The 26,523-nt window shown below is 39.2% G+C and overlaps 1 protein-coding gene across 8 annotated transcripts in view; it reads right to left on the bottom strand.

The window, feature by feature from the left end:
* The window catches only part of slc29a1a (solute carrier family 29 member 1a), a 196,284-nt gene that overhangs the window by 50,277 nt on the left and 119,484 nt on the right, over window positions 1–26,523 (bottom strand). For 7 of the 8 annotated variants that reach the window (XM_039738837.1, XM_039738832.1, XM_039738833.1 and 4 more), the window contains one exon: window positions 3,040–3,112. In XM_039738837.1, the coding sequence (XP_039594771.1) occupies window positions 3,040–3,068 (29 nt within the window). In that variant the 5' untranslated portion in view covers window positions 3,069–3,112. Of the gene's footprint in view, window positions 1–3,039; window positions 3,113–12,500; window positions 12,587–26,523 lie in introns of those variants that run through there. The other variant, XM_039738836.1, reaches the window with a different exon arrangement.

The raw sequence follows: 26,523 nt of genomic DNA, 5'->3' as shown, positions 1-26,523 counted from the left end.
TTAAGCTTCATTCTCATACCTTTCATTAGATTTACTGTGTCACCAACAATTCATAAACACGCTGGAGTTTTTATTAACAAAATGTGATGGATGGGCTGAATACTTGGCTATATGAAAACTGATTTCCCTATATTGACTTTAAGTGACTGGCAGACAAATACTTAATATTGTTTTAAAATCAAGCTTCTTGAAGGTGTGAATTTGTATTAAACATAAAGAGTAGAACAAGATGCATAAATATTATTTGTAACCCAGCAACATTTGAAGATATTTAAAAGGTCTTTCCCAAAGAAAAGTAGGTCACAGCCTCTCTACTAAGAAATGCACTATATACAAATACATTGAATGGAATTGTATCACTATAATATCTAATATTAATCTTTAAAGATCTCAACTTATGTAATTTAATATAGAATCAAACTGACTGATCAATCAACTGCCTGGCTACGGGAATCTACTCCATGCCCTTGAGACCGTTCTGGTTGACACAGCAAACTTTCTGGCAATGGCACGTATTGATGTGCCATCCTGGAGAAGTTGGACTATCTGTGCAACCTCTGTAAGGTCCAGGTACTGCTTCATGCTACCAGTAGTGACACTGACCGTAGCCAAATGCACAACGAGTGACAAAACAGATGAGGAGGGAAAAATGTCAGTGGCCTCCACCTGTTAAACCATTCCTGTTTTGGGGGTCGCCTCATTGTTGCCCCTCTAGTGCACCTGTTGTTAATTTCATTATCACCAAAGCAGCTGAAACTGATTAACAAGCCACTCTGCTACATAACTGACCAGATCAGTAGCCCAAAAGTGTCATTGACTTGATGTTGTACTCTGATTAATAAGTGTTCCTTTAATTTTTTTGAGCAGAATCTGTTATGCCAAATAATGTAAATGTAACTGTAATGGACAAGCACTCAGTGTTAAAGAGTTGATGTTTAGCATGACCCATTTCTGGACACAACAAGCTGGACCAGCTCTGTTTGAAAGACAATGCCTTTAAATGAAAACTTGCGGTATAAGTGAGCAGATCTGACTATTTTACTGCCACCTATAAGTCTGTGGTTGACAGCAGCACCTCTCTTATTCAAGCCAGTATCTGTAATATGTGTTTTTCATATTTTTTTCTTGAAATTCTGTAACTAGGAATTTCCCTACAATTTTCACTATGTGTATAATTGAAAATGAGAAATAAAATTTGATGTCCAATCAGTGGCGTAGGTAGGGGCAGATGGAGGGGGCGGTCCGCCCCGGGCGGCACATTTTTGGAGGCGGCATTATTGGCTAAAAGGCTCAGTACAACTCATGTGTAAGCAGCAGGGTTCGGAAAAATGTCACTCATGAATGAAAAAAGTAAAATTCTCTGATTTTTATCCACAAATGCTTCAAAAATTATTTTCAGACTGCCCTTCTGTGATGGCATTAGACACAGCAGTTGAAGTTTATGTGGCAATAACAAAAACAAAAAAATACATTACACCGATAATAATTTCTAGGAAGATAAACAACTAATTTACAATTTATAATTTTGTTTTTCTATCAATCTGAATGCGTTCTTGCTCTGCGCAGAAAACATCCCCACGTATCACTTGTACACTACACTGGTTCTGGTTTTTGCAGCGTAATTATATTACACAAATAATCAGAACACAGCTTATCAGTGCGTCTATACTATATTCTTGTCTAGTTGATGCTTATAAATAATTATATGTGAAAAATTACATACATTTTGTACATTACAAAAATTAAATTGCTGTTTCTCTATATATGAATAAATCTATGCAAAATGTATCTTTATTTTTCTCTATACGTCATTTTCATTTTCAATTTAAATAGGTTAACATATTCAGATGGGTGGCACAGTGGCGCAGTGGTAGTGCTGCTGCCTCACAGTAAGGAGACCTGGGTTCGCTTCCCGGGTCCTTCCTGCATGGAGTTTGCATGTTCTGCCCATGTCTGCGTGGGTTTCCTCCCACAGTCCAAAGACATGCAGGTTAGGTGCACTGCAGATCCTAAATTGTCCCTAGTGTGTGCTTGGTGTGTGGATGTGTGCCCTGCCTGGGGTTTGTTTCCTGCCTTGCGCCCTGAGTTGGCTGGGATTGTCTTCAGTAGACCCCGGTGACCCTGTAGTTAGGATATGGTGGGTTGGATAATGGATGGATGGTGGATATTCAGATATGCTGGAGGGCAGCAAATTTGAAGCACCGCCCCGCCCCGCCCCGCCCCGAGCGACCTTGAACTCGAGCTACGCCACTTTGTCCAATGCTTAGCATGGGGTTTTCTCCGAGTGCTCTGATTTTTCTTGTTCATCCTGAAGGCGAGATTAATTATAGGTACATGTGGTTGTATGCATTATTATTATTGCCTTGCCTTGCTGAAGTAGGCTCCAGCACCCAAAAAAAGCATGAACTAACTGAAGCAGGTTTACATACTGTACACTGGTGGAACAATCTAGCAGAATCAGAACAGCCTGGACGGGCAATGAAGAGTCAACTGTATAATAAAATAACCCCCAGGGACAGGTGATCCTAAAAGCAACCACTGGCTGGGTTTCACAAATTGCTCTATGGAGAGGTTCCCAGAAAATATAAGCAAATCATCTGGTTGCAATTTAACTGTTTAGCGGCAAACATGAGGATCATGTCTACTTGTTTCTTTATTTCAATGTCTAGCCCTAAAATAACAGTAGCCTACTAGCCCACATACCCAAGACATTTTATGTATTCAAAAGCTGCAAACACCTAAACATTTAAAGAACCTGCCTAGCTTAATGTATGAGTTTCAGGGAGCTGGAGTCTATTCCGGCAACATCAAATGCAAGAAAAAAAAATCCTAAATAGAACCTTCCAGGGGCTGTGGAAAAAATAAGTGTAGAAAGGTCGTAGTTACCCACAGGTGACTTGCCCCATTTAATTCATATATTGTATGCTTAGTCTGCCGGCTGCTGAAATATGCTACATACACATTTATCATAAAACAAAACACAGCTGCTAGTCTGTAATGGAATATTCTGTGATCATTTAAGTGTAAGTGAAAACTTACTTGTCTTCTGGAGGTACTGTAGCTGTCATTTTGCAGCTTGGCTTCTATTCCTTTTTGCTATACAGTTGATAACCTGAAAGAAAGAAGACTGAATGTAATAAACATCATAGCTAATGGTGTTTCAACACTTTGTCAATGCTTAGAAATACACTTTTTAACATATTCAAATTGTCAATGTCACAATAAAGAAAATGCTCATTTTAGTCATTTGCAAAAACCTTATAATAAATTATACTATGTAACTGACATCATAGTTAATGATGTTTTCCTAATTTGTCAGCATTCAGTTAACACTTAGAAATAATTATATGCAGTATTTTAAGATATTCACACTATCAAAGCCACACCAATGGTGATGCTTCGCTTCATTTAAATTAGTTGAAAACAGTAGGGATATGGACCATCCGTATTTTTAATTAGATTCTGTGTTTTACAAATACACTGACATGGCAACATGCTGTATGTTTAAGGTCTCCATTAGAAACTGCTTACTGGAGCTTGAGCCCCAGCCCTCACACTATGAATTGGGCATATAATCAACCTTAATGGCTCCGCTAAAGAGGATGAGCTGTTCCTCAGGCAGCTGGCATTGTTCTTATCAATCTGCAACATGCTTGCACAGTGCTGTTCTTTCTCTTATTTAAATTTGCCATTTTCTGTTAGCAGAATCCAAAATTCTGGACACTTGCAACCAAGACCAAGTTCACCTATAGCACCTGCTGTGGCTCATCCATCGCTTGCAGAACAGGCCTTGGCTCTTGAGCTCTCGGCCTTACAGCCAACCAGGTAGTTGTCAACTGAATTAACTGATTGAAGCCACCTTATCTGTTGAGTTAATTAACATTTGTGATGCCTTGAAAATTGTTCTCTGTGGGGTGATGTCATCACAACACTATAAGAGGCCTAGATTGATTATTACAATATCAAAGCCTATTACAATAAGGCAGGCTCCAGTTAAGAAAATAAAACTATAACAATTCGGTCAAATGTCACAAATTCAGTTTATCGTGTTATATATATGTTGAGCCGCCCTCTTTAATGACAATGCTAACTGGATAATATAAATGTTACATAAAACTCTCAAATCCATTTCAGGGTTGTGGTGGGGGAAAGCAAAATCTTTACCAGAAACATTAGACATAAAACATAAACTGGACAGGGGAAATCACAGGACCAGCTCATGTATACGTCTATACTGAAACACAATATTCACAAAGATAACAGCCAGTCATGAGAACCAAGGAGACCAGTATCTCTGTCCACTACGCTACTCAATGTATCACTAAATTGTCAAAATCCATCCATCCATTTTATGTGCATGCTTCATTCACTGAAGGGTTGTAGAATTCACAGGCTTATTTATAAATAACGTGGCATAGCAAATCCCATATTTAACTAAATTATTTATTCAATTTTGTTTTTTTTTTTCTAAATGTTGCCTTTTATAATTCGTATGAAGTCATGTAATAAAAAAGTCAGCATTGCTACTGTATATGTAGCCATAATATAAATACAGGTATGCAACATATACAGTCAGCAATGTTTCTTAAATGCAAAAGCCCTGTACTGTCATAAACTTATGTAACAAAGCCCTGCACAGTTAATTAAAATTGATTAAATGCTTTCAGAGTCACGTGTGCTTTAACTTCTGCATGTAGCTGATGCCACAGGCACCGTGCACAGATATGTGAAACTTCTGTACCTTTTCAAAAAAACATTTGTGTTATTGATAAAATCATCTGCTTCGGTTTAGTACTTAATGTCTCTCTTTAATATGGTCCAAAACATACAACAGGATTGAATTACATTTCTTTTCATTTAAAGGTTGAATGCAGGTCATAAACATATCGTTTACAAACATATCGTTTACAAACATATCGTTTGTATGCACTCAGTCAGTTTTTATCATCTAAATCAACTGGGTCTTTGGCAAAAAAATGATGTATTACGCCAGCCCCCCCAACTCCACCCAATTTCCTAGCCTACGTAATACATGTCAGGTCCAGAAGAGTGTGGTACAGTTCTTTCACAGTTTGATTATACTAGCGACTGGGAGCCCGATCGAATCGGGCTACAAATTCTACGTTTGTGAAATCCATACTCTCTCTGCAAACAATTATTTGTTTTTTTTTAAGTCCTTGAAATGATTTTGTTATCATGGCACTGATTTGTGCTTAAAATAGACCTTTTTGGCCGATGTAATGAAGAGTTTCCTGTTTAAACGGGGCTGCGAGACGTGAACTCAGCTCTTCGGCGCACCTCATTTGTTTTTTTCCGGCAAACAAATTTTCAAAACAAACCGTATTTTACGACTCTAATCAGAGTCGGAGTAATAATTACACTCACCTAAAGGATTATTAGGAACACCATACTAATACGGTGTTTGACCCCCTTTCGCCTTCAGAACTGCCTTAATTCTACGTGGCATTGATTCAACAAGGTGCTGAAAGCATTCTTTAGAAATGTTGGCCCATATTGATAGGATAGCATCTGGCAGTTGATGGAGATTTGTGGGATGCACATCCAGGGCACGAAGCTCCCGTTCCACCACATCCCAAAGATGCTCTATTGGCTTGAGATCTGGTGACTGTGGGGGCCATTTTAGTACAGTGAACTCATTGTCATGTTCAAGAAACCAATTTGAAATGATTCGAGCTTTGTGACATGGTGCATTATCCTGCTGGAAGTAGCCATCAGAAGATGGGTACATGGTGGTCATGAAGAGATAGACATGGTCAGAAACAATGCTCAGGTAGCCCGTGGCATTTAAACGATGCCCAATTGGCACTAAGGGGCCTAAAGTGTGCCAAGAAAACATCCCCCACACCATTACACCACCACCACCAGCCTGCACAGTGGTAACAAGGCATGATGGATCCATGTTCTCATTCTGTTTACGCCAAATTCTGACTCTACCATTTGAATGTCTCAACAGAAATCGAGACTCATCAGACCAGGCCACATTTTTTCAGTCTTCAACTGTCCAATTTTGGTGAGCTCGTGCAAATTGTAGCCTCTTTTTCCTATTTGTAGTGGAAATGAATGATACCCGGTGGGGTCTTCTGCTGTTGTAGCCCATCCGCCTCAAGGTTGTGCGTGTTGTGGCTTCACAAATGCTTTGCTGCATACCTCGGTTGTAACGAGTGGTTATTTCAGTCAAAGTTGCTCTTCTATCAGCTTGACTCAGTCGGCCCATTCTCCTCTGACCTCTAGCATCAACAAGGCATTTTCGCCCACAGGACAGCCACATACTGGATGTTTTCTTTGTAAACCATAGAAATGGTTGTGCGTGAAAATCCCAGTAACTGAGCAGATTGTGAAATACTCAGACTGGCCCATCTGGCACCAACAATCCATGCCACGCTCAAAATTGCTTAAATCACCTTTCTTTCCCATTCTGACATTCAGTTTGGAGTTCAGGAGATTGTCTTGACCAGGACCACACCCCCAAATGCATTGAAGCAACTGCCATGTGATTGGTTGATTAGATAATTGCATTAATGAGAAATTGAACAGGTGTTCCTAATAATCCTTTAGGTGAGTGTATGTTGACGTGGTCATTTTAGATCTGTGCTAAAATTTAAACAATGACCGTTGTTAATACCCAGCAGTCATTACTCAGTTTGCCTATAGATGTCAGAAGGACAGATGCCAAAACTGAACTGCCCAATGATAGATTTCCGACGTACCAAGCAAATAACAATACGTTCTAAATTATTTAAGGTTTCGGAGCTGTCGAAGGGTTTAAGTCAGTCGACGATGTTAGTCCTGGAAAGTACGCCCCACCAAACCAACGTTCCAAAAACCAACCTTACTTACTGTTATCTGCTCAAACCAACACCGACTTACTATACTCGGCCATCCAGTGGCGTCACTGAAGCATTCGAACATTCTTAGCCAATCATGCAATACTGCGTCCGCGTTTGCCACGTTATGTTCTAACTACAGAAGCAGAGTCCCATTGCATTGTTCTATCTTGCATTGAGACGAGGTATTGACATGAACACTCTACATACGGGGTATTGATGTGAACACCATACATATGGATAGTATCAAGTTATATATAAGGATAGTGCATAGTGCTTCTGTTAAGTGAACATTTACATTTAAAAGAGCCAAGTGACAAAATGTTTAATTTGATAGCTATTTTTTTATAAATCCTAACACAATTTTTTCCAGTTAAACTCATTTAGTGGGTAACGCTTTGCATTTATTTCTTAGCCTGACAAGTTAAAGCTGTTCAAGGCTGGGTGCCCCCTAATGGCTAATGTATTGTACCACAAAGTCTGGTTCAAATGCCACTACAAAAACTACCAGTGCTGTAGTTGTAAAAATACCAGAAACAATTAGAACCATACTGTTATTTTTAGGCACTAAATAAATAAGTGTAAGAGTCCCTTTATGGTGCTTCTTACTCAAGGGCAGTGTAGCTTTATACTTACAAGGGAATAAAATTGTAATATTTAGAAGTGTTCGTAAGTAAATGCACTGCTACTCAAAGAGAAGAACTGGTAGTCTAACAGCCCAGATTAGATTTTAGAAGTTTGCACTCTTGAACTGGTGTTCTAATGCCTAAGGTGTTGTATTATAATCAAGATTTCCACTTCAAAACCAGCCACTGAATCACGGCATGACCCTAAGTGAGTAATACAGTACTCACACTGGAAATATAGAAATAAAAATAATAACAAAGATGGTGTTCTCTGCAAAAGTGCTATTGAGCGACATCAGAGGTAATTTGAATAAAAGCACTAAATGAATAAATTAATGCAATACAAATATATAATATAAACAGTATACAAGCAAGTGAGACTTCTTAATTAACTAATTACAAAAGTAGGAACAACTTGAAGTACATTGCTGTCACAATTTTGTCATTTAGTGATGCTTTAAAGTTCGAGCTTATTGGGTTTCAATCCCACGTTTTTGGATTTATGAAGTTTGCACATTCTCCCTATGTCTGTATTGTTTTTGTTTTCTGTATTTGAATCCGCCAGCTTCTTCTTCCCCTCAAGGCATTGCTGCTTTAATTATTTAGTGACTATAAACTGACCCTGTGTCTGTGTGTGCACGGAAATGTAGTGGTGACAACATCTGGATCTGCTTCCTGTCTTTTGCCCAATGCTACTGAGATAGGTCCTAGCCCATGCATCACTGAACTAGATTATGTACGAATATTTTTAAAAAGGATATATGCCTGGAAAAATCTGCCTCTAATTTTTTGAAAATTTTACAGCTGAATCCCAATATTTAGAGCAAATGTAATGAGACCTCAAGGGGCAAAATTTCTTAAGAAATGTATCAATTTCTTCATTGTAACACTTTATTCCAAACTTTATAACAAAATTGCTGTGTATTATTTCCAGTTGTTGAAAGAAAGCCACGCTTCCCAATGGACACACTTGGCAAAGGAGATGTGACAAACATGAGCTGGAAACTAGAATAGGATGATGATGTATACTCAGAAAATCCCCATTACTCTGTAATGCAACGGCACACCATTTAGGTATGACTTCAGGTTTGTGCCCAGTGCCATCAAGACTCCAGGTCCTTGTGACCCTGCATTAAATAAGTGGGTGGAAAAACTGGACAGATGTTGAATATCTAAAATAACTAGGGGGCTTTGCCCCCTGCTCGCTTCACTTGCCAACCTCCCAGCCTGCGCTACATGCCAGCCACTTGCGTATGTGGATTTCACTTTCACCTAACAACAAATCTTTTAATTCTCGCGGATACGCCTCTTCTTGGGAAGAAACACTACTTTTCCCTGATGGCAACACGAATTAGATGATCTACAAGTCTCCGACTTAAAGTTTAAATCTGAACAATATATACATACTTCTGTCATATCACCTATGTCCATATATTCGATCATATATTTTGCTGTTCCGTTATTTCACCAAGTAAAAATTTCCGTTTGTTTGCGCTAATGTGATCTTTACTATCATTTTTTTTGATACTTTCATATTTTAGTACTTTCATTATCTCTAATCAATGTTTTTGAACCTCTTTACGATGTTCTACTTTGTCATCTACTTTTTGTCTTCCATTTCCAGCCCTGGGCGTAGTTAAATGTCTTGGCACAAAGTCTCATCTCGAGGGACATGAAATTATCTCTCTGAAAAAGTCACATCTCGTCCCAGGCTAAAAGGTCTTGTTTAGTCCCAGGATTTTTATATATAATAAAGAGATAATAGTGTTACTCTGTTACTTTATTTTGAGCCACTGTACATTAGTTACAAGAACAGACAATCAAATTACAAGAGATAATAGATGAGTTTTTAAGGGTGATCTGAATGAATCCATTGATGGATTTCCACAAAACCAACCAACATTTTGCACCACAGAGTAGGAGCAATAAACACTAAACAAGCATTTAAAAAGAGTGGCACAACAAGTCAGTGGATCTTATCATTCTGGTTGGTTGACAAATGGGCAACGATGACAGGAGCGATATGTTGAAATTAATGGATTTGTTAGTGACCAGCAGAGTTTTACACGTTACATTACTTACCTCCTTTGCGAAGATCAATGTCTCCACAACCTCTTGCAGCCCATCGCATGCTAATGAACTCCTCTATAATAATTACTGTGTTTGTTAGCCAAGTCCATATAATTGGGAATGGCTTTAGAGGAGTTAGCCTCTGATGCTCAGGAAAGTGTACAGGTCTAATGTGACAGACCTTGGCACAGCAATGCAATGCTTTTTCTTTGGCTAAAATTGCCAGTAATTAAAATCAAATCCTCTTTTCCTTTGCAAGGCACAAAACCCAAGTACATTTTGATAACTTTCATTTGAAATTTTCAATATAGACTCAAATAAGACAAGTATTATAATGAATCACTCATTCACACCTAGTGCACACCTTCTTTTCTTTACTATCAACTTGCACACATCTGTCACCTCTGAGACCTGCACTGCCCCCAATATAGCGAACCCCTATAGCTACAGGGGTGTTGCTCTACCACTCTTCATCATCTTCAGCACTTCAACAACATTTATCCAAGGATAAAAGTGTACATGCACACATGAGGAAACTATGTTAGCCTAAAATTAATTGTGCCACATTAATCTGTAAATTCAACATGGCAAGATACCTCATAAGTAGAATCGCAAATCTATCAACAAAATTTCGCCGTCTGTATGTAAAAGATTAAGCAAGACTTGCATAGATGGTCAACCCTTCATCTCACTTCAGTCAGTCAGTCAGTATCCAACCCGCTATATCCTAACACAGGGTCACGGGGGTCTGCTGGAGCAAATCCCAGTCAACACAGGGAGCAAGGCAGGAACAAATCTTGGGCAGGATGCCAGCCCACCGCAGGGCACATGCGCACACACACACACACATCGCCAATGCACCTAACCTGCATGTCTTTGGGCTGTGGGAGGAAACTGGAGCACCTGGAGGAAACCCACGCAGACCATGCAAACTCCACGCAGGGAGGACCCGGGAAGCGAACCCAAATATCCTTACTGCGAGGCAGCAGCACTACCACTGCGCCACTGTGCTGCCCCATCTCACTTTAGCTAGAAGAATTAACATTGTTAAGATGAATATCCTTCCTGAGCTTCTCATTTTATTTCAAAACATTCCAATATACATCAATAAATCATTTTTTAAGAAATTAGATTCAACCATAACCTAATTTATTTGGAACTCAAAACATCCATGTATCCAAAGAGCGACCCTACAAAGACCTAAGGCAGAAGGTGGCATGGCACTACCTAACTTTCAATTTTATTACTGGGCAGCAAACATACAAGCAATAAAAACCTTTACATGGACACAAATGGATGAACATACACAGGCGTGGTCCACAATAGAAATAAAATCCTGCAGTACGTCTTTATATTCCTTGCTTTGTACCCCAATAAATGCAAGTTATCACCAATATACTAAGAACCCAACTGTGCTTCACTCACTCAGAATATGGAACCAATGTAGGAAGCAGTTTAAGATAGAGAAGCTTTTATCTGTGGCACTTCGGCACGAGAACCACATTTTGCCACCCTCCCAAACATATGCAGTTTTTAATATCTAGAAAACATTTGGGATTAAATCACTTAAGAGATTTGTAAATAGACAATGTCTTTGCATCCTACGAACAATTACATTCCAAATTTAATTTTCCAGCAACACATTTCTTTAACTATCTTTAAATTAGAAACGTTGTTAAACAGAACCTGCCCGATTTTCCTCACCTCCCACCTCCCTCTATGCTGGAAAACTGATCAGTCTTGAGGACTCAGACAGCATTTCTGTAATATATAAAACCATTATACAGTCCCTCCCTTTCAAAGATCCAAGAGGACAGTTGGAAAAGGAAGGAGTGGAAGGTAGCAGTGCAGAGAATCCACTCGAGCTCCAAATGCACAAAGCATACAATTATTTAATTCAAAATTATATATCGAGCACATCTGTCTCGCTTAAAATTGTCCAAAATGTTTCCAGGGCAAAATCCAACCTGCAAACATTGCAATCAAGTTCCAGCCCCATTGGGCCACATGTTTTGGGCCTGCGCCAAATTAACAGCATTCTGGACCAAAATCTTTAAATGCCTATCAGACAGCCTTGGGGTCACACTCCCTCCTAACCCATTAACAGCTGTGTTTGGTGGGCTCACAGGTGGGCTTAAAGTGGAGAAGGACAAACAAGCTGTGATTGCCTTCACTACACTATTGGCACGTAGACTTGTTCTGCTCAACTGGAAGAATCCTAACTCTCCTATTCTCAGTCAGTGGGTAACTGATGTTTTATACTATTTGAAACTGAAAAAATCTAATTCTCACTTAGAGGATCTGTACCAACCTTTTCAAAACCTGACAGGATCTGATCAATAACATTTTAGAATAAGTTTTTAAAGCACTGAGGAAGCAGATTATCTCCCCTTTTTCTTCTTCTCCATTTATCTTTATTCACTTATTAATTCATCTATTTACTTTTTTTCACTAGCTTTAAGTTTTACTCTGCTGGCCTAGCTCTCTTTCTCAAGGGTGGGAGTTGATTTGTTTTCAATCCTATTTTTGTAAAAATTGATTTATTTGTATGGAATGTTCTGTGATTACAATAAAATCAATAAAATAAAAAAAGAATCACAAATAAAACAAAACAGCAGATGTTACAATTTATATTTCTCCTATAATGAGCTCAAAATGGACTCAAAATTATAACAAGTCTTAAGCAATAAATTATATTATCATCAATTTGTACTATCCAATTTGTATTAAAGAAAAACATTCACAGTTTAATTAGACAGTAATTTCATTTTATATTCAATTCTACTGACTATTTTAGAGTACTTCAGACTAGAGGAAAACAAACAACATGTCATATAATGCTAGACAGTTTGACAGTTGATGTCAGTCAGACAAGACCCCATTAACAATTCACTATGTCTAATATAAACTGCTTTTAAAAGTATAATATTGAAATGAAAAAGCTGCAAATGATACTTACAGAAGTCTCCTAAATTACGAAGTAAAGAAAAACAGCTTTAGCGTGCCTTAGACCTAGGGAGCGGGTGCCCCTTTCCAAGAATAGTTTGGCACCACCCTGCATGTTCTCTGTGATTAACATCTGCACTTATAAGGCACAAACAGCTGCTCACTGCAAATGAAGTCTACTTGGTTTATCTGCACCTTTTTGTATATGCTTATTTGTGTTGTTTGACTTACAGTATCTGTGTGAAAGGCATGCAGGGACAGACGCAAAGAAAAACAAACGTAAACTAAACTAAAAAAAAAAAACCACAAACAAGAAATAGCATGCTAAAATTAAGAACATAATTTTTCATTACTGCAAACTGGGTATATTTAACAAAATTGCTAATAGAAAATCAAGACAAATATGACAAATATAAAGGCATGTCTTTAGTTTGTTCATATTTTAATCCCCTTTATCCACTCCTAGGGAATGATGGCCTGTTCCACCAACGGAGACCATAAGACAGACATCAGCACCCTGGGCAATTGCCAGTGCATTGCAGAGAGCACTGAAAGAATTATCCACCCTCATTCTCACCCAGTCAATATTTACTAAACCAGCATGTCTTCAAGGATGCAGGAGGAAATAAGGAGTACCCAAAGGAAAAACTGTCAGAGACACAGGGAGAACATCCCAACGCCACACTAGCAGTGTCTTCACCATGACCTCAATACAGTCCCCTGGACCTACGAGGGAGGGACAATATCTACTTCTCTACTGTGTGGCTCTGTAAGTAATGTATTTTATAAAAAAATATATATATTACAAAAAAATGTCAGGATGGTGCCATAGCGGTGAGCATTGCCAATTTCTGCAATAAGTTTTTCTAATACTGTAATCTCCACAATCTCTACACAATAATGGGAGCTTCTGCTATGGCCTCCAGTTTCGTCTATCTGTACACAGTCATTCTGTCACACTGACTGATTATGGTGTAAGCTGTGTGTGTCCTGAGGTGCAAATCCAACGTGGGTTCTTGCCTAGCACTTATTGATGCTGGATTGGCTTTACCTCACTTATACCCTGACCATGGGTCAAAAATGAAAAGATGGCTATTTAAACCTATCAAGCAAAATTGTTGTTATCCAAAAGAATGCTTCTGCCAGTGTTTAAGTTTTTAATGCATTGTATAAAATGACTGCAAACACTTAACTGGCAATCATGCGACCAACATGTCCTTCACACTTGTCTCCGTGTTTAATTTACATTCTGCATTTGCTTTAATGGTTTATTAGTTTTTCAAAGACAACTGGCAGGCAAAGTGATCACAAGCAGTGTTTACTTTACTGTATATTGGGTTCTTCACATGCAACTACCATCCCCAAGGTGCTTACCTTCTTCATATAAAAAAGATAAAGCAATGCTTGAGAAAGTCCAGAGAAGATGTGATTACACTGATTCTAGGACTGCTCAGGCATGAGTTACAAGGAATACAAGCAAAGACTGAAGAAGTCGATTCATTTCAGTTGAACTAAGTGGATGTTAAGAGCAGACATGACAAAAATGTTTAGAATTTATGACGGGAATGCCAGCTAATACTCTACGATTAGCTCTTCAACTTCACCAGGGAGATAGACAAGGAAGCTGCTTAACAGTAAATCTCATACAAACATTAATTTCTTCTTCACATAGAACAAAACATCCGATATGTTACCAAACAGTACACTAGATAGTAGTACTTTGGACATATTCAACTCAACTTGATGGTATTTTACAGAGGTTAGGTGACATGTTATTTTGGGCTGAGTGGCCTTTTCTTATCCAAAGTATTCCTATGTGCTTTATAAAGGAAAAAAAAAGTTAAAAAGCCAGTGGGATGATCAGCCGAGATGAACCCTGTAACCTTATCTGGCTGGGTGGACAAAATAATGGATGGTCAGACGTAAGGTGTAAGGCCATGCCAATATGACAACATGGAAGAACGAATGGATGGCAGGGTTTGATAGAAGACCCTTTCCTGGACTGGAGGCCAGAGCAGCAGATGGACATGGGAATGTAGCCTTCCAATAGCCCCGGTGTTCTGGATGGCAACATTCCTAGGATGGTGTACTCATGCACACAACCACAGGGCATGCTGGTAACTGTAGTCCCATGGGGCAACACTTCTGCATTCCATAGGTTCAACCAGGTAATTTGAAGTGAATATCTGTCCCTACTTTTTGGGGCTTCCGCCTAATTACGTGCTTCCTCCGTGTAAAATCCTGACATTGGAAGTACTCTTAGTCGGGTCCGGCATAAAGGGAACTGCCTCACATTATTCGGGGAATCAAAGTCAGGAGGATAATGACAAAACTTGTCTGAAGGAATGAGGGGAGGTGAAAGGGAAAGGAGCTACGTTGCTTGAATTATTGCCAAGGAAAAAACCTGTACAATGTATTATACACTCACCTAAAGGATTATTAGGAACACCTGTTCAATTTGTCATTAATGCAATTATCTAATCAACCAATCACATGGCAGTTGCTTCAATGCATTTAGGGGTGTGGTCCTGGTCAAGACAATCTCCTGAACTCAAAACTGAATGTCAGAATGGGAAAGAAAGGTGATTTAAGCAATTTTGAGCGTGGCATGGTTGTTGGTGCCAGACGGGCCGGTCTGAGTATTTCACAATCTGCTCAGTTACTGGGATTTTCACGCACAACCATTTCTAGGGTTTACAAAGAATGGTGTGAAAAGGGAAAAAATCCAGTATGCGGCAGTCCTGTGGGCGAAAATGCCTTGTTGATGCTAGAGGTCAGAGGAGAATGGGCCGACTGATTCAAGCTGAAAGAAGAGCAACTTTGACTGAAATAACCACTCGTTACAACCGAGGTATGCAGCAAAGCATTTGTGAAGCCACAACACGCACAACCTTGAGGCGGATGGGCTACAACAGCAGAAGATCCCACCGGGTACCACTCATCTCCACTACAAATAGGAAAAAGAGGCTACAATTTGCACGAGCTCACCAAAATTGGACAGTTGAAGACTGGAGAAATGTGGCCTGGTCTGATGAGTCTCGATTTCTGTTGAGACATTCAAATGGTAGAGTCAGAATTTGGCGTAAACAGAATGAGAACATGGATCCATCATGCCTTGTTACCACTGTGCAGGCTGGTGGTGGTGGTGTAATGGTGTGGGGGATGTTTTCTTGGCACACTTTAGGCCCCTTAGTGCCAATTGGGCATCGTTTAAATGCCACGGGCTACCTGAGCATTGTTTCTGACCATGTCCATCCCTTCATGACCACCATGTACCCATCCTCTGATGGCTACTTCCAGCAGGATAATGCACCATGTCACAAAGCTCGAATCATTTCAAATTGGTTTCTTGAACATGACAATGAGTTCACTGTACTAAAATGGCCCCCACAGTCACCAGATCTCAACCCAATAGAGCATCTTTGGGATGTGGTGGAACGGGAGCTTCGTGCCCTGGATGTGCATCCCACAAATCTCCATCAACTGCAAGATGCTATCCTATCAATATGGTCCAACATTTCTAAAGAATGCTTTCAGCACCTTGTTGAATCAATGCCACGTAGAATTAAGGCAGTTCTGAAGGCGAAAGGGGGTCAAACACCGTATTAGTATGGTGGTCCTAATAATCCTTTAGGTGAGTGTATGTTAATAAAAAGGTCATTTTTGAACTCAAGACTGCAGTTGGTGCAATTGAGTCTGATATTCAGGAGACTGTGACTCCTTATACTGTACATTACAGCCAGATATTGAAACATAACATCTGATGATAATTTAAATATAAGCCAAGAATTCAAAAGTTTCTAATATTCAGCAGTGTCTTTCACATTGAACACATTTTAATTTTTAGTTAGAGGGTGATAAAATTCATTAAAATTTAAATGCCGCAATACACTGCAGAGCAATTGTGCTTTTGCCATCTGTATATTATAGATGTGACTTTAATCTACAGTATTTATTTTTAAAAAGGTTTATTTTCAAAGGAGATAAAAGTGAAGGGGATGGATCGGTTAAATAGAGTTTTGATTTTTGCACCTAATTACAAATAATTCTTTTTTCTGATTTAGTAATACAGTATGTTGTATTATTCAGTTTTAATTGCTTGCATTTCAGATTCCACTGGTTACACAATCAAAATAAAACAACAGTTTGTTACATTAACCAAAACTACTTGCAAACATTATTTTATCTTTTATATTACCTCTTTAAAGCATGTTTGTCACAAAATAAACCTAAAAACGTTCCCAGAATAGCCTTGGTTAAATGTTTTGGTTCAGATTTTATCGTTCAAATTCCATAAAGTTGGCTAATTTACTGAGTCAGCGTTTTTCTGTAGTTACAAAAATCTGATCAGACAGGAATAGGCAAAAGACCAAAAGTTTCCCATTCACTACTCCCCACATTCTCATGCATGAAATTATTGTTTAGAAGATTAACCTAACCAAACAAATTAGACTTTTGTTACCGTTATCTACTCGTTATTAAAATATTTTATTACCCTTTCTTCTTTAACATTTATTTTTGTAAGAGGGGATTTTTTTTTTCTGATTGTTCAGTAGAATTACAATGATCAGTGTGTTGCTCTGGTTTGTGAACCTAAGTGCTTTATAAACATACACATTTGGTTAATGAATCAACAAACTAACATTGTCATTTTTGGGCCAGCCAGAGCACAAGATACACACCGTGTCTGTGACTGTCTAGCAAATGCTCATCAGAAAATGAAATTGCTCTTTTTATATTCCACTTCTGTTCCCAACAATTAAATGGAGTTGCCTGTGGCATCCCAGCTCTTTACAAACTTACACTCTATATACATATATACTGTAGATGTATATACACTGCTCAAAAAATGAAGGGGGCACTTAATCATTACAGTTTAACACCAAGTCAGTTAAGCTTCAGGGATAACAATCTGTCCAGTTAGAAAGCTGAAGCGATTGTGAATCAGCTTCACTTGCTTTGGTGGAAATCAAAGTGACAACTGGAGAGACAACAGCAAGACACCCCTCAAAACGTGAATGGTTTTACAGGTGGTGGCCACAGAGAATTGCTCTCTCATTATTCTTCCTGACTGATTTGTCTCTAGTTTTGCATTTTGCCAATATACTTGTCACTAATGGTAGTATGAGGCGAAACTTGCAACTGATTCAGGTTGCACAGGTAGTCCAGCTCCTCCTGGATGGCACATCTACACATGCCATTGCAAGAAGGTCCTCTAGGTCTCTCAGCACAGTCTCAAGAGCATGGAGGAGATACCAGGAGATGGGCCGTTACATGAGGAGAGCTGGACATGGCTTCAGAAGGGCATCAACCCAGCAGCAGGACCGGTATCTGCTCTTTTGTGTGAGGAGGAACAGAAGGAGCACTGCCACAACACTACAAAATGACCTCCAGCTGGCTACTGGTGTGCATTTCTCTGACCAAACTGTCAGAAGCAGAGTCCATGAGGGTGGCATGTGGGTCCGACTTCCTCTAATGAGACGTGCTCACAACCACATCACCATGCAGCTCGATTGGCATTTGCCAGAGAATACACAACTGGCAGCTCCAGTATCCTTCAATAAGGGCGCGTAAATAAAGGCGAGCTTCAAAAGGGCGACCTCAATTGGGCACAGCGAGGCAAACGCAACAAAATTATTACAGAAAATGTATTAGATAAAGGCAATGATTGATTGTATAAAAAGGCGAAAGCAAGAATATTAAAACATCCAATTAATTAATGCATGAACTTCTAACGAACTATTTCTACAGCTCTCTATATTTCGTTGTTTTCTGCTCTTACTCATTGTTGTGTTACTCTTGAAGCTGTAGATTATGTGCAATGCCACGTAGTTTGTTCCAGAAATAGTTCGTTAGAAGTTCATGCATTAATTAATTGGATGTTTTAATATATTTGCTTTCGCCTTTTTATACGTTCAGTCATTGCCTTTATCTAATAAATTTTCTGTAATAATTTTGTTGCGTTTGCCTTTATTCGCTGTGCCCAATTGAGGTTGCCTTTTTGTGCGCGCCCTTATTGAATCGAGCCGGCAGCTCCGCCATTGGCATCCCGTTCTCTTCACAGATGAGAGCAGGTTCACACTGAGCACATATGACAGACGTGAAAAAATCTGGAGATGCCATGGTGAACTTTATGCAGCCCGCAACATGTTCCAGCATGACTGGTTAGGTGGTGTGTCAGTGATGGTCTTGGTAGGCATATCCTTGGAGAGTCGCACAGACCTCACGTGTTAGGTGAAGGTACTCTGACTGCTGATGAAATCCTTAAAGCCATTGTCAGACCTTATGCTGGTACAATGGGCCCTGGGTTCCTCCTGGCACAGGACAACACCTGGCCTCATGTGGCCAGAGTGTGTAGACAGTTTCTGGATAACAAAAACATTGATGTCATTGATTGGCCTGAACATTCCCCAGACCTGAATCCAATTGAGAACTATTGGGACTGGTGCTGGGCGATATGACGATATATATCGTGGGGACGATAGAAAAGTGTCTATCGTCCTATTTCTCTTCTATCGCTTCTATCGTTTCTAACCTAATTTTATCAATTACTAAAGAAAATATTGCATTAAATAGGCTATGACAAATGAATGATAATGTCTTGTCGCTATGCAATGCATACTCTACCCTTTATATAAGTGATAATCAAGAATAAAAATGACCTTTTTCGCAAAGAAACTCCATCTTGTGGTTTTGTGACAGTTCAGTTAAATGTCACTTCAAAATAATGTTGCCAAAAAAGTATGCAATGATATTTTTGTCAAACTTTTCAGAGAATAACTGGAAACGTATTTTATTGTGGGTGGTATATCGTGATATATATCGTTATTGTGATATAAAATAATCCATATCGTGATATATGATTTTTCCATATCGCCCAGCACTAATTGGGACGTTACGAATCGGTGCATCTGACACCACCAAGTAGCACCACAGGCTGTCCAGGAGCACACGGATGACCTCATTCAGGTCTGAGAGGTGATCCCCTAGGACAACATCTGCTGTCTTATCAGGGGCTTGTTGTCGGGAGTACATACAGGCAAATGGGGGCCATACACATTACTGAGTCATATTATGGGCTGTCACGATGAAATTCATGCAGGTTGGATCAGCCTGTGATTTGAAATTTTGACATCGACTTGTGGTGTGATGTTGGCTCCAGCCTTTAATGGGTTGGTGATTTTGGTTTCCACAGACTGTTGTTACATCCTTTTGTTCTTAAATAATTACACAGTATTATTCAGAAAACAAATTCCACTTGAAAATCTTGTTCATCAAGATCCAATTTGTGACTTAGGTGACTTTTACACAGTACTGTATATATTGACAGGGACTTTGGGACCTTAAATGATTGGAATCGGGAGTGTCCAGCAAATTAAAGGTAAGTTTGATATTTTTCAAGTTGAAGTTATTACTTCAAAAACATGGTGTATATGCATTTGCCACATGAAATTGCGTTCCAAAGTTCAGCGCTTTCTATAAATTCTAAAAAATATCTTACCCACACTGGTGACAATAGGGCAATATCTACAATATCCACTGGAGACAAATAGGGCATGAGGCACCACCAGAAAGTAAAATCCTAAAACTTACCGAATACATCCTCTTTGAGTTTCAATAAAGGAAAACATGACTTCAGTCTCTCTGACACATGTTTGTGACAATAAAAGGGTTACATATTCCTCTTACTATTTTTCTTGAGGTAAGCTGGTTTTCTATTTGCGTGCCCGAGTTCTCATATAGTAAATCAAAACGAACCCAAGCAAGTGGTGTGGCAGGGAGAATTTATTGTGATCTCGCCTTCTGAGAAGAAGCCACGCACCGGGATGCTGAAAGGCTAGTGTGGAAGAAGATAAGTACCGAGGTAACGCGCATGGCTAGTTCTATTTTAAAAATGGCTAAATCTCATAATACCAGTGTTTTTATGTTCAAAAATGACATGTACAAATTATTTTACAATGTGCATGTAATTGCAACATGTGGCTCAATATTTGACAATTGGTTGGGTTAAACAATTGACATATTTGTTAAGTTTTAAGGCTTTTGTTTTCCAGCTATACCAGTACCAAGTTAGTTCCATTGTAAAATGGCAGTGAGCACAAGTTAGTTTTAAAAATTTATAGAAATTGTAGGACTTTCAAATACAATTTCATATGGCAAATGCATTTATACCATGTTTGTGAAGAAATAACTTTGATTGGAAAAATATCAAACATATTATTTAAGGTCCAGAGCATAGATGGATAGCTTAGCTGCACACTCATAATGAACACAGAGAGAAACAGAGGAAAAGGAGTGTTGAATAAAGCAGAATTCAAATACTCGAGATGTGACAGAAAAACCCATAAACACACAAAGAGAACTTGCTAACTCTTCACAGATAGTGTCAGTGCCAAGATTTGAACCAAGGACTCTGAAAGTAGATTTAATAAACAATAATAAAGAATTGTGGCGAGAACCAAGAAATTTATCATGAAGTCAAATCAACACAGACCATGAGCTGCAAGAAATTAACATGTAAATACAAATAATCTTGGTTTAGACATAGGCTTTTGTTAATCAGAATTAAGAGAATTAAAATTAGATCGAATGCAGGGTGGCCCAGATCTAATTATGCAGATCCAGATCGTCTGGAGGACTTTAATTTATGCAGGGATGATTCCAGTTCGGCGCGAAGACGATTCTTCATGTCCTCAGTTTGCACAATTCTTGATGGTCTCGGATTTTTCGGGTGATTTTCTATGTAATAAAGTTAGTAAGTTATAGCGTAATGAAAATTGCATAATTAGATCTGGACCACCCTATACAGTTTCTTGATATTGTAAGAATGCTAATAGAATAAGGTAAATGTAATTAGACTTAGATTGACTGTCATAGTCCTAAATAAACCAAACTCCACATATACAATGACTGGGCTTGGACTTACACTCTGGAAATGTGGGGCAACAGCACAAATCATTTTGCCAACGATCATACTAAAGACAATTCACAAAAAAATATATATATATATTTTAGATCATGGAATTCTCCATTAATCCTTAATAAGCAGAAGTGTCAGATTTTATTTTTATTCTCCACATTCGCCCCATCCACCCTAGGGATGCTCCAATCAGGTTTTTTAAGACTGAAACCAATCAACAATTTCACGTTATTTGATTGACTAATTCCGATACCAATACCAATTTTTTTTTTCTTTGGCCTTTTAAAAAACTTGTTACACTAAACTCTTGGATAACCAGATGCATAGAAGTGTTATGTCCTATATTAAAATATTATTTTTCTAATTAAACTATAGACCACAAGTGTTAACTGTTCTTTTTTTAACAACAAAATTTTATTCTGTGTGGCTTATTGTTCAGTGACCATAAAAATACTACAATAGGTAAAATTTCCTTACAATACATCCATCCATCCATTATTCAACCTGCGACATCCTAACTACAGGTTCACAGGGGTCTGCTGGAGCCAATCCCAGCCAACACAGAGCGCAAGGCAGGAAACAAACCCCGGGCAGGGCGCCAGCCCACCGTAGGTCACACACACCCACACACGGGGGACAATTTAGAATCGCCAATGCACCTAATCTGCATGTCTTTGGACTGTGGGAGGAAACCCACGCAGACATGAAGAGAACATGCAAACTCCACGCAGGGAGGACGTGGGAAGTTAACCCAGGTCTCCTTACTGCGTGGCAGCAGCGCTACCCACTGCGCCATCATGCCGCCTCCTTACAATACATACTTTAATAAAATATATACTAAAATATGTACCCATAGTGCATATGGCATAACAGAAAATAAAATGCTTCTCATAATTACAAGCTGTTTACATTTTTCTTTAATGTCCTTATTTGAATTAAAGTTTATTTAAAAAACTGGTTATTTCCATTTGTCTAACACTATATATATTTTTTTTTCTTACACAATCAATTAATTGATATCGGCATTTAAAGGCTGCTTAAATGTCAGTATACATGCATTTATAGGTTTTAATCATTTTAAATCATTAATTGCAGTAAAGCTGTTTGCTGTTAAAATATCCACCCATCCATCCATTATCCAACCCGCTATATCCTAACTACAGGGTCACAAGGGTCTGCTGGAGCCAATCCCAGCCAACACTGAGCGCAAGGCAGGAAACAAACCCCGGGCAGGGCGCCAGCCCACCACAGGCTGTTAAAATATACATTTACTATATTGATAGAGGCGTATTTTTTCTTCAGTGTATCTGCTAGACATTTCGTAATTCTTAAGTTGTAATTATAAATATGGATTACCATTTTAGTACTTGTTTCTTACCAAAACTTATGCTGTATGACATACAGCAACAACTAGTAAACACAGTACAAATCTTAAAGAAAAAAACTATTGTTTACTAAGCAGCAATTTCACAATCTTTTCATTTTCCAATTAAAAATGAAGGCTGCTACACTTAAAAAGCAGCTTGCTGTCAGACTCAAACGGTGTCTCATTTTAATCTAAAGGACAAAATAAAAAGGCAAGAAGAGCTACTGAAATGCGTATTGAGTCCCTCGGGGGAAATTGGTGTAATTTTTTTGGGAAACGAGATAGCAAGTGGCGCGCACGAGATATTTCCCCCCAAAAAATGACCCCATGTCCCCTCAGGGGCTCCATATTAATGAATTCAGAACGTCTCTGATTTCTTTTTCTCGATTTATTACACCACTTTCTTTAAAGTAAAGCCAAATATACCAGTCGTATGTCTGTCCCTGGTAAAACAAGCGCTTTGTTTACACCGCTGGAAGTTTGCTGGCAAAAAGAAAGAAAAAAAGACGCGCGCTGAAACAGCACTCGATGCGCGCGCTGGATGAACTACTGGGATCGACAGCTAAATTAACTTGCTTAGAAAAGCAGGGGCTGAAAATGTCGGGTTTTATGATCAGCCAATTCACCGATCACGGATCGAGTCTTTTGTTAAGTGAAAATCGGCTGATTTAGATCGGTCTGCGCATTCCTAACTGCTCTTTCGGTGGCACTTTTCACCCGGTCAATTGTATTCAGCAGCACTCGCCCAACACTGACATCTGATCTAATACCTATCCAAAATTATTATTTAATTGGTTGGTCCTCTAGTCGCTTCCATCCTCCTCCATCACCATGGTTTATCTGTCTGTCTTCACCTCCTCTGACATGCAAAATTTTCTAGATACCACTTCATTGCTTTAGGGTTGCCCCACTATTATTACCTTACAGCTAATGGCTGAATATTATGTGAGAAGAGATGCTTTATTGACCGATGTAAACATTTTAAGGGAAATTACTTCAAAAGGCTGAGCTCTGATGAAGCAAAGAAGTTAAAATTTTTTGAGGTATCCAAGCTGCTGCTAGAAACAGAGTGTTGTTGAAACATTTCTTGTAGATGGGTATGTGCTGCTGCTGCGGTTTAGTGAAGTGGAATGCTGCTGTGTTTGGACGATTTTAAGGAAAAAATTGATGCATTTGTTTTTGCCAAATGCACAGAGGCGCCTGAAATCACTAGTGCTTGGATCACACTTCATTTTCACTGCCACACTGAACGTTTAGCCCTTCTGTTTGGGTCACTTTATTAATGTTAAAACTTTTCAACAATAAAAAATGATATTATTTAATAAAATGTTGCACCTAGGGCGGCGCAGTGGTAGCGCTGCTGCCTCGCAGTTAGGAGACCCGGGTTCGCTTCCCGGGTCCTCCCTGCGTGGAGTTTGCATGTTCTCCCCGTGTCTGCGTGGGTTTCCTCCCACGGTCTAAAGACATGCAGGTTAGGTGGATTGGCGATTCTAAATTGGCCCTGGTGTGTTTGTGTGTGTCCTGCGGTGGGTTGGCACCCTGCCCAGGATTGGTTCCTGTGTTGGCTGGGATTGGCTCCAGCAGACCCCCGTGACCCTGTATTCGGATTCAGCGGGTTTGAAAATGGATGGATGTTGCACCTACTTTTATTCCTGAAGCTGGTGGGAGAGACTTCTTATCACTCTGAAGCTAGACAGAGTAAGCAGATTCTGTAAATGGAATGATTGATATAAAGTAATGTGTTCTTTGAATAAGATACACAATACTTCAATAAGCTGAGAAAAACAAATCCTGCTACAAGACTTGTCAGTGTTTTGAAAACGGCGTTACATTTGGCATATTTGGAAGGAAAAAGGGTTTGGCAATAAAGGCAGTACTGTACTTGTTTTGTCATTTTATTCTATCAGGAAGGACGGGAATGAAAAAATGTACAAACTGCTCAGTGGTTCATCTGTTTCTAGAGTCTGGGGTCACTTTTGAAATTTTTTTACGGTGTTCATCCTTTTTCTTCTTTGTTTATAAGTGATGCAGGTCCCCTTAGGTGAAATATCAACAAGATTAACAGCTTTGGGTATTTTCCAATAGTTTTCAAGCAGTTTTATATACAAACTTCCTCAGCTGTGGCTGTTTGGTGCACTCAAACCAAATATGCTCACAGAGGTGCAAATGTATGGAGTCCCTTCTCTATCATCAGCTCTCACGGGAAATTGAATCAAAGGAATGCAGTACACTGCCCAACCCTATAAAACACTCCCGGTGTATATAAAAAAGTAATTATGAAGACTTGGATTTGACAATTACAGAGTAGACATGATGTTAAATTATTTATGTAAACAAGTCTGTAATTCCAAAGGCAAGTTTAAAATGAATGGTGGGGAAGAAATAAAGAGAGCAGATCCAAAAAAATAAAAAGAATCCAAAAAAAGAAGCCAAAGGTTAAACATTATATTTCCAAATAAAGAAAAACCACAAGACAAAATCTCAAAATCTCCATTTGTCTGCTGTACAATTAAGTGTTGCATAGAAAGGGTTGCAGATGGGATGTGCCAGAGTCAGAAGCTGGCAAAAGAATGAACCATGGTGGAGTAACCAATAAACCAAATAAAAGGAAAGCCTGAGGGTATAGAGACCCAGTTCAATAATTTTCTTGAACCTGAATTGGTTTATCTGGGATTGATAATAGATAGATATATAATCATGCAGCATTCATCTCTAAGGATACAGTAATGAATAATACAGTAAATGTTTCCAGCAATATCAGCTGGTGGAAGAGGCAGTAGGCAATGTTGCTATTCCCTGTCTCGTTTCATAGTAATAAATACAATTCAACAAAGAGACCAGGTGATGCTGTACCCAAAATGAAGTTTTACTCCAGTTTGAAAGCAATTTACTCAAAAAGAAGGCAATTTGGAAATAAACTGCAAAGGTTGTAGTGCTGGTGCCAGACACTATGGCTGAGAATGTTGGTGTTACTCTGCTGAAGCACAAGGAAGATCAAAAGCTCAATGATCACTATAATACTCAAGTGCTGTTTCCTGATGCTACGGTTGTGAATGTTGGTGTTGCTCTGCCAGAAGCAAAAAGGCAGGAAGAAAGAAGAAGATGCAGAATTGGTGCCCTTGGATCCAAAACAAGGGGTTCAGACAGAGTAGATTTAAATTTAATGCATTCACATCTACGGACTTTGACAGGGTAACCTAAAATCCGCCCTCTGAAATTGTTCACATTTACATGCACGTCTGCTTACTTTGAACATTTGAGGTAGAAATGTTGTACATTTGTTTTGTTTTTTTTCTAATTGGAGAACAGACAGGTGAAGCGACATGCTCATTGTCACACAGGGTTTGGACCCACAGCCTCAGGGTTTGAAGTTCTACGTCCAAAGCTTAAACCATCACACCAGACTGCCTGCCAATAATATTATCCATCCATCCATTATCCAACCCGCTATATCTTAACTACAGGGTCACAGGGGCTGCTGGAGCCAATCCCAGCCAACACAGGGCGCAAGGCTACAGTAAACAAACCCCGGGCAGGGCACCAGCCCACCGCAGGTCACACACACACGGGACAATTTAGAATCGCCAATGCGATTCTAAAAAAAAATCCTACTGAGAAGTCAAGCAAAATGACACCTTTTATTGGCTAACTATCCATCCAGCCATCCATTTTCCAACCCGCTGAATCCGAACACAGGGTCACGGGGGTCTGCTGGAGCCAATCCCAGCCAACACAGGGCACAAGGCAGGA

This window comes from Polypterus senegalus, chromosome 16, assembly GCF_016835505.1.
Source record: "Polypterus senegalus isolate Bchr_013 chromosome 16, ASM1683550v1, whole genome shotgun sequence".
In the NCBI taxonomy this organism is placed as follows: Eukaryota; Metazoa; Chordata; class Cladistia; order Polypteriformes; family Polypteridae; genus Polypterus; species Polypterus senegalus.
Note: the sequence above shows the minus strand (reverse complement) of the source record. Positions and strands in the feature narration are given on the sequence as shown.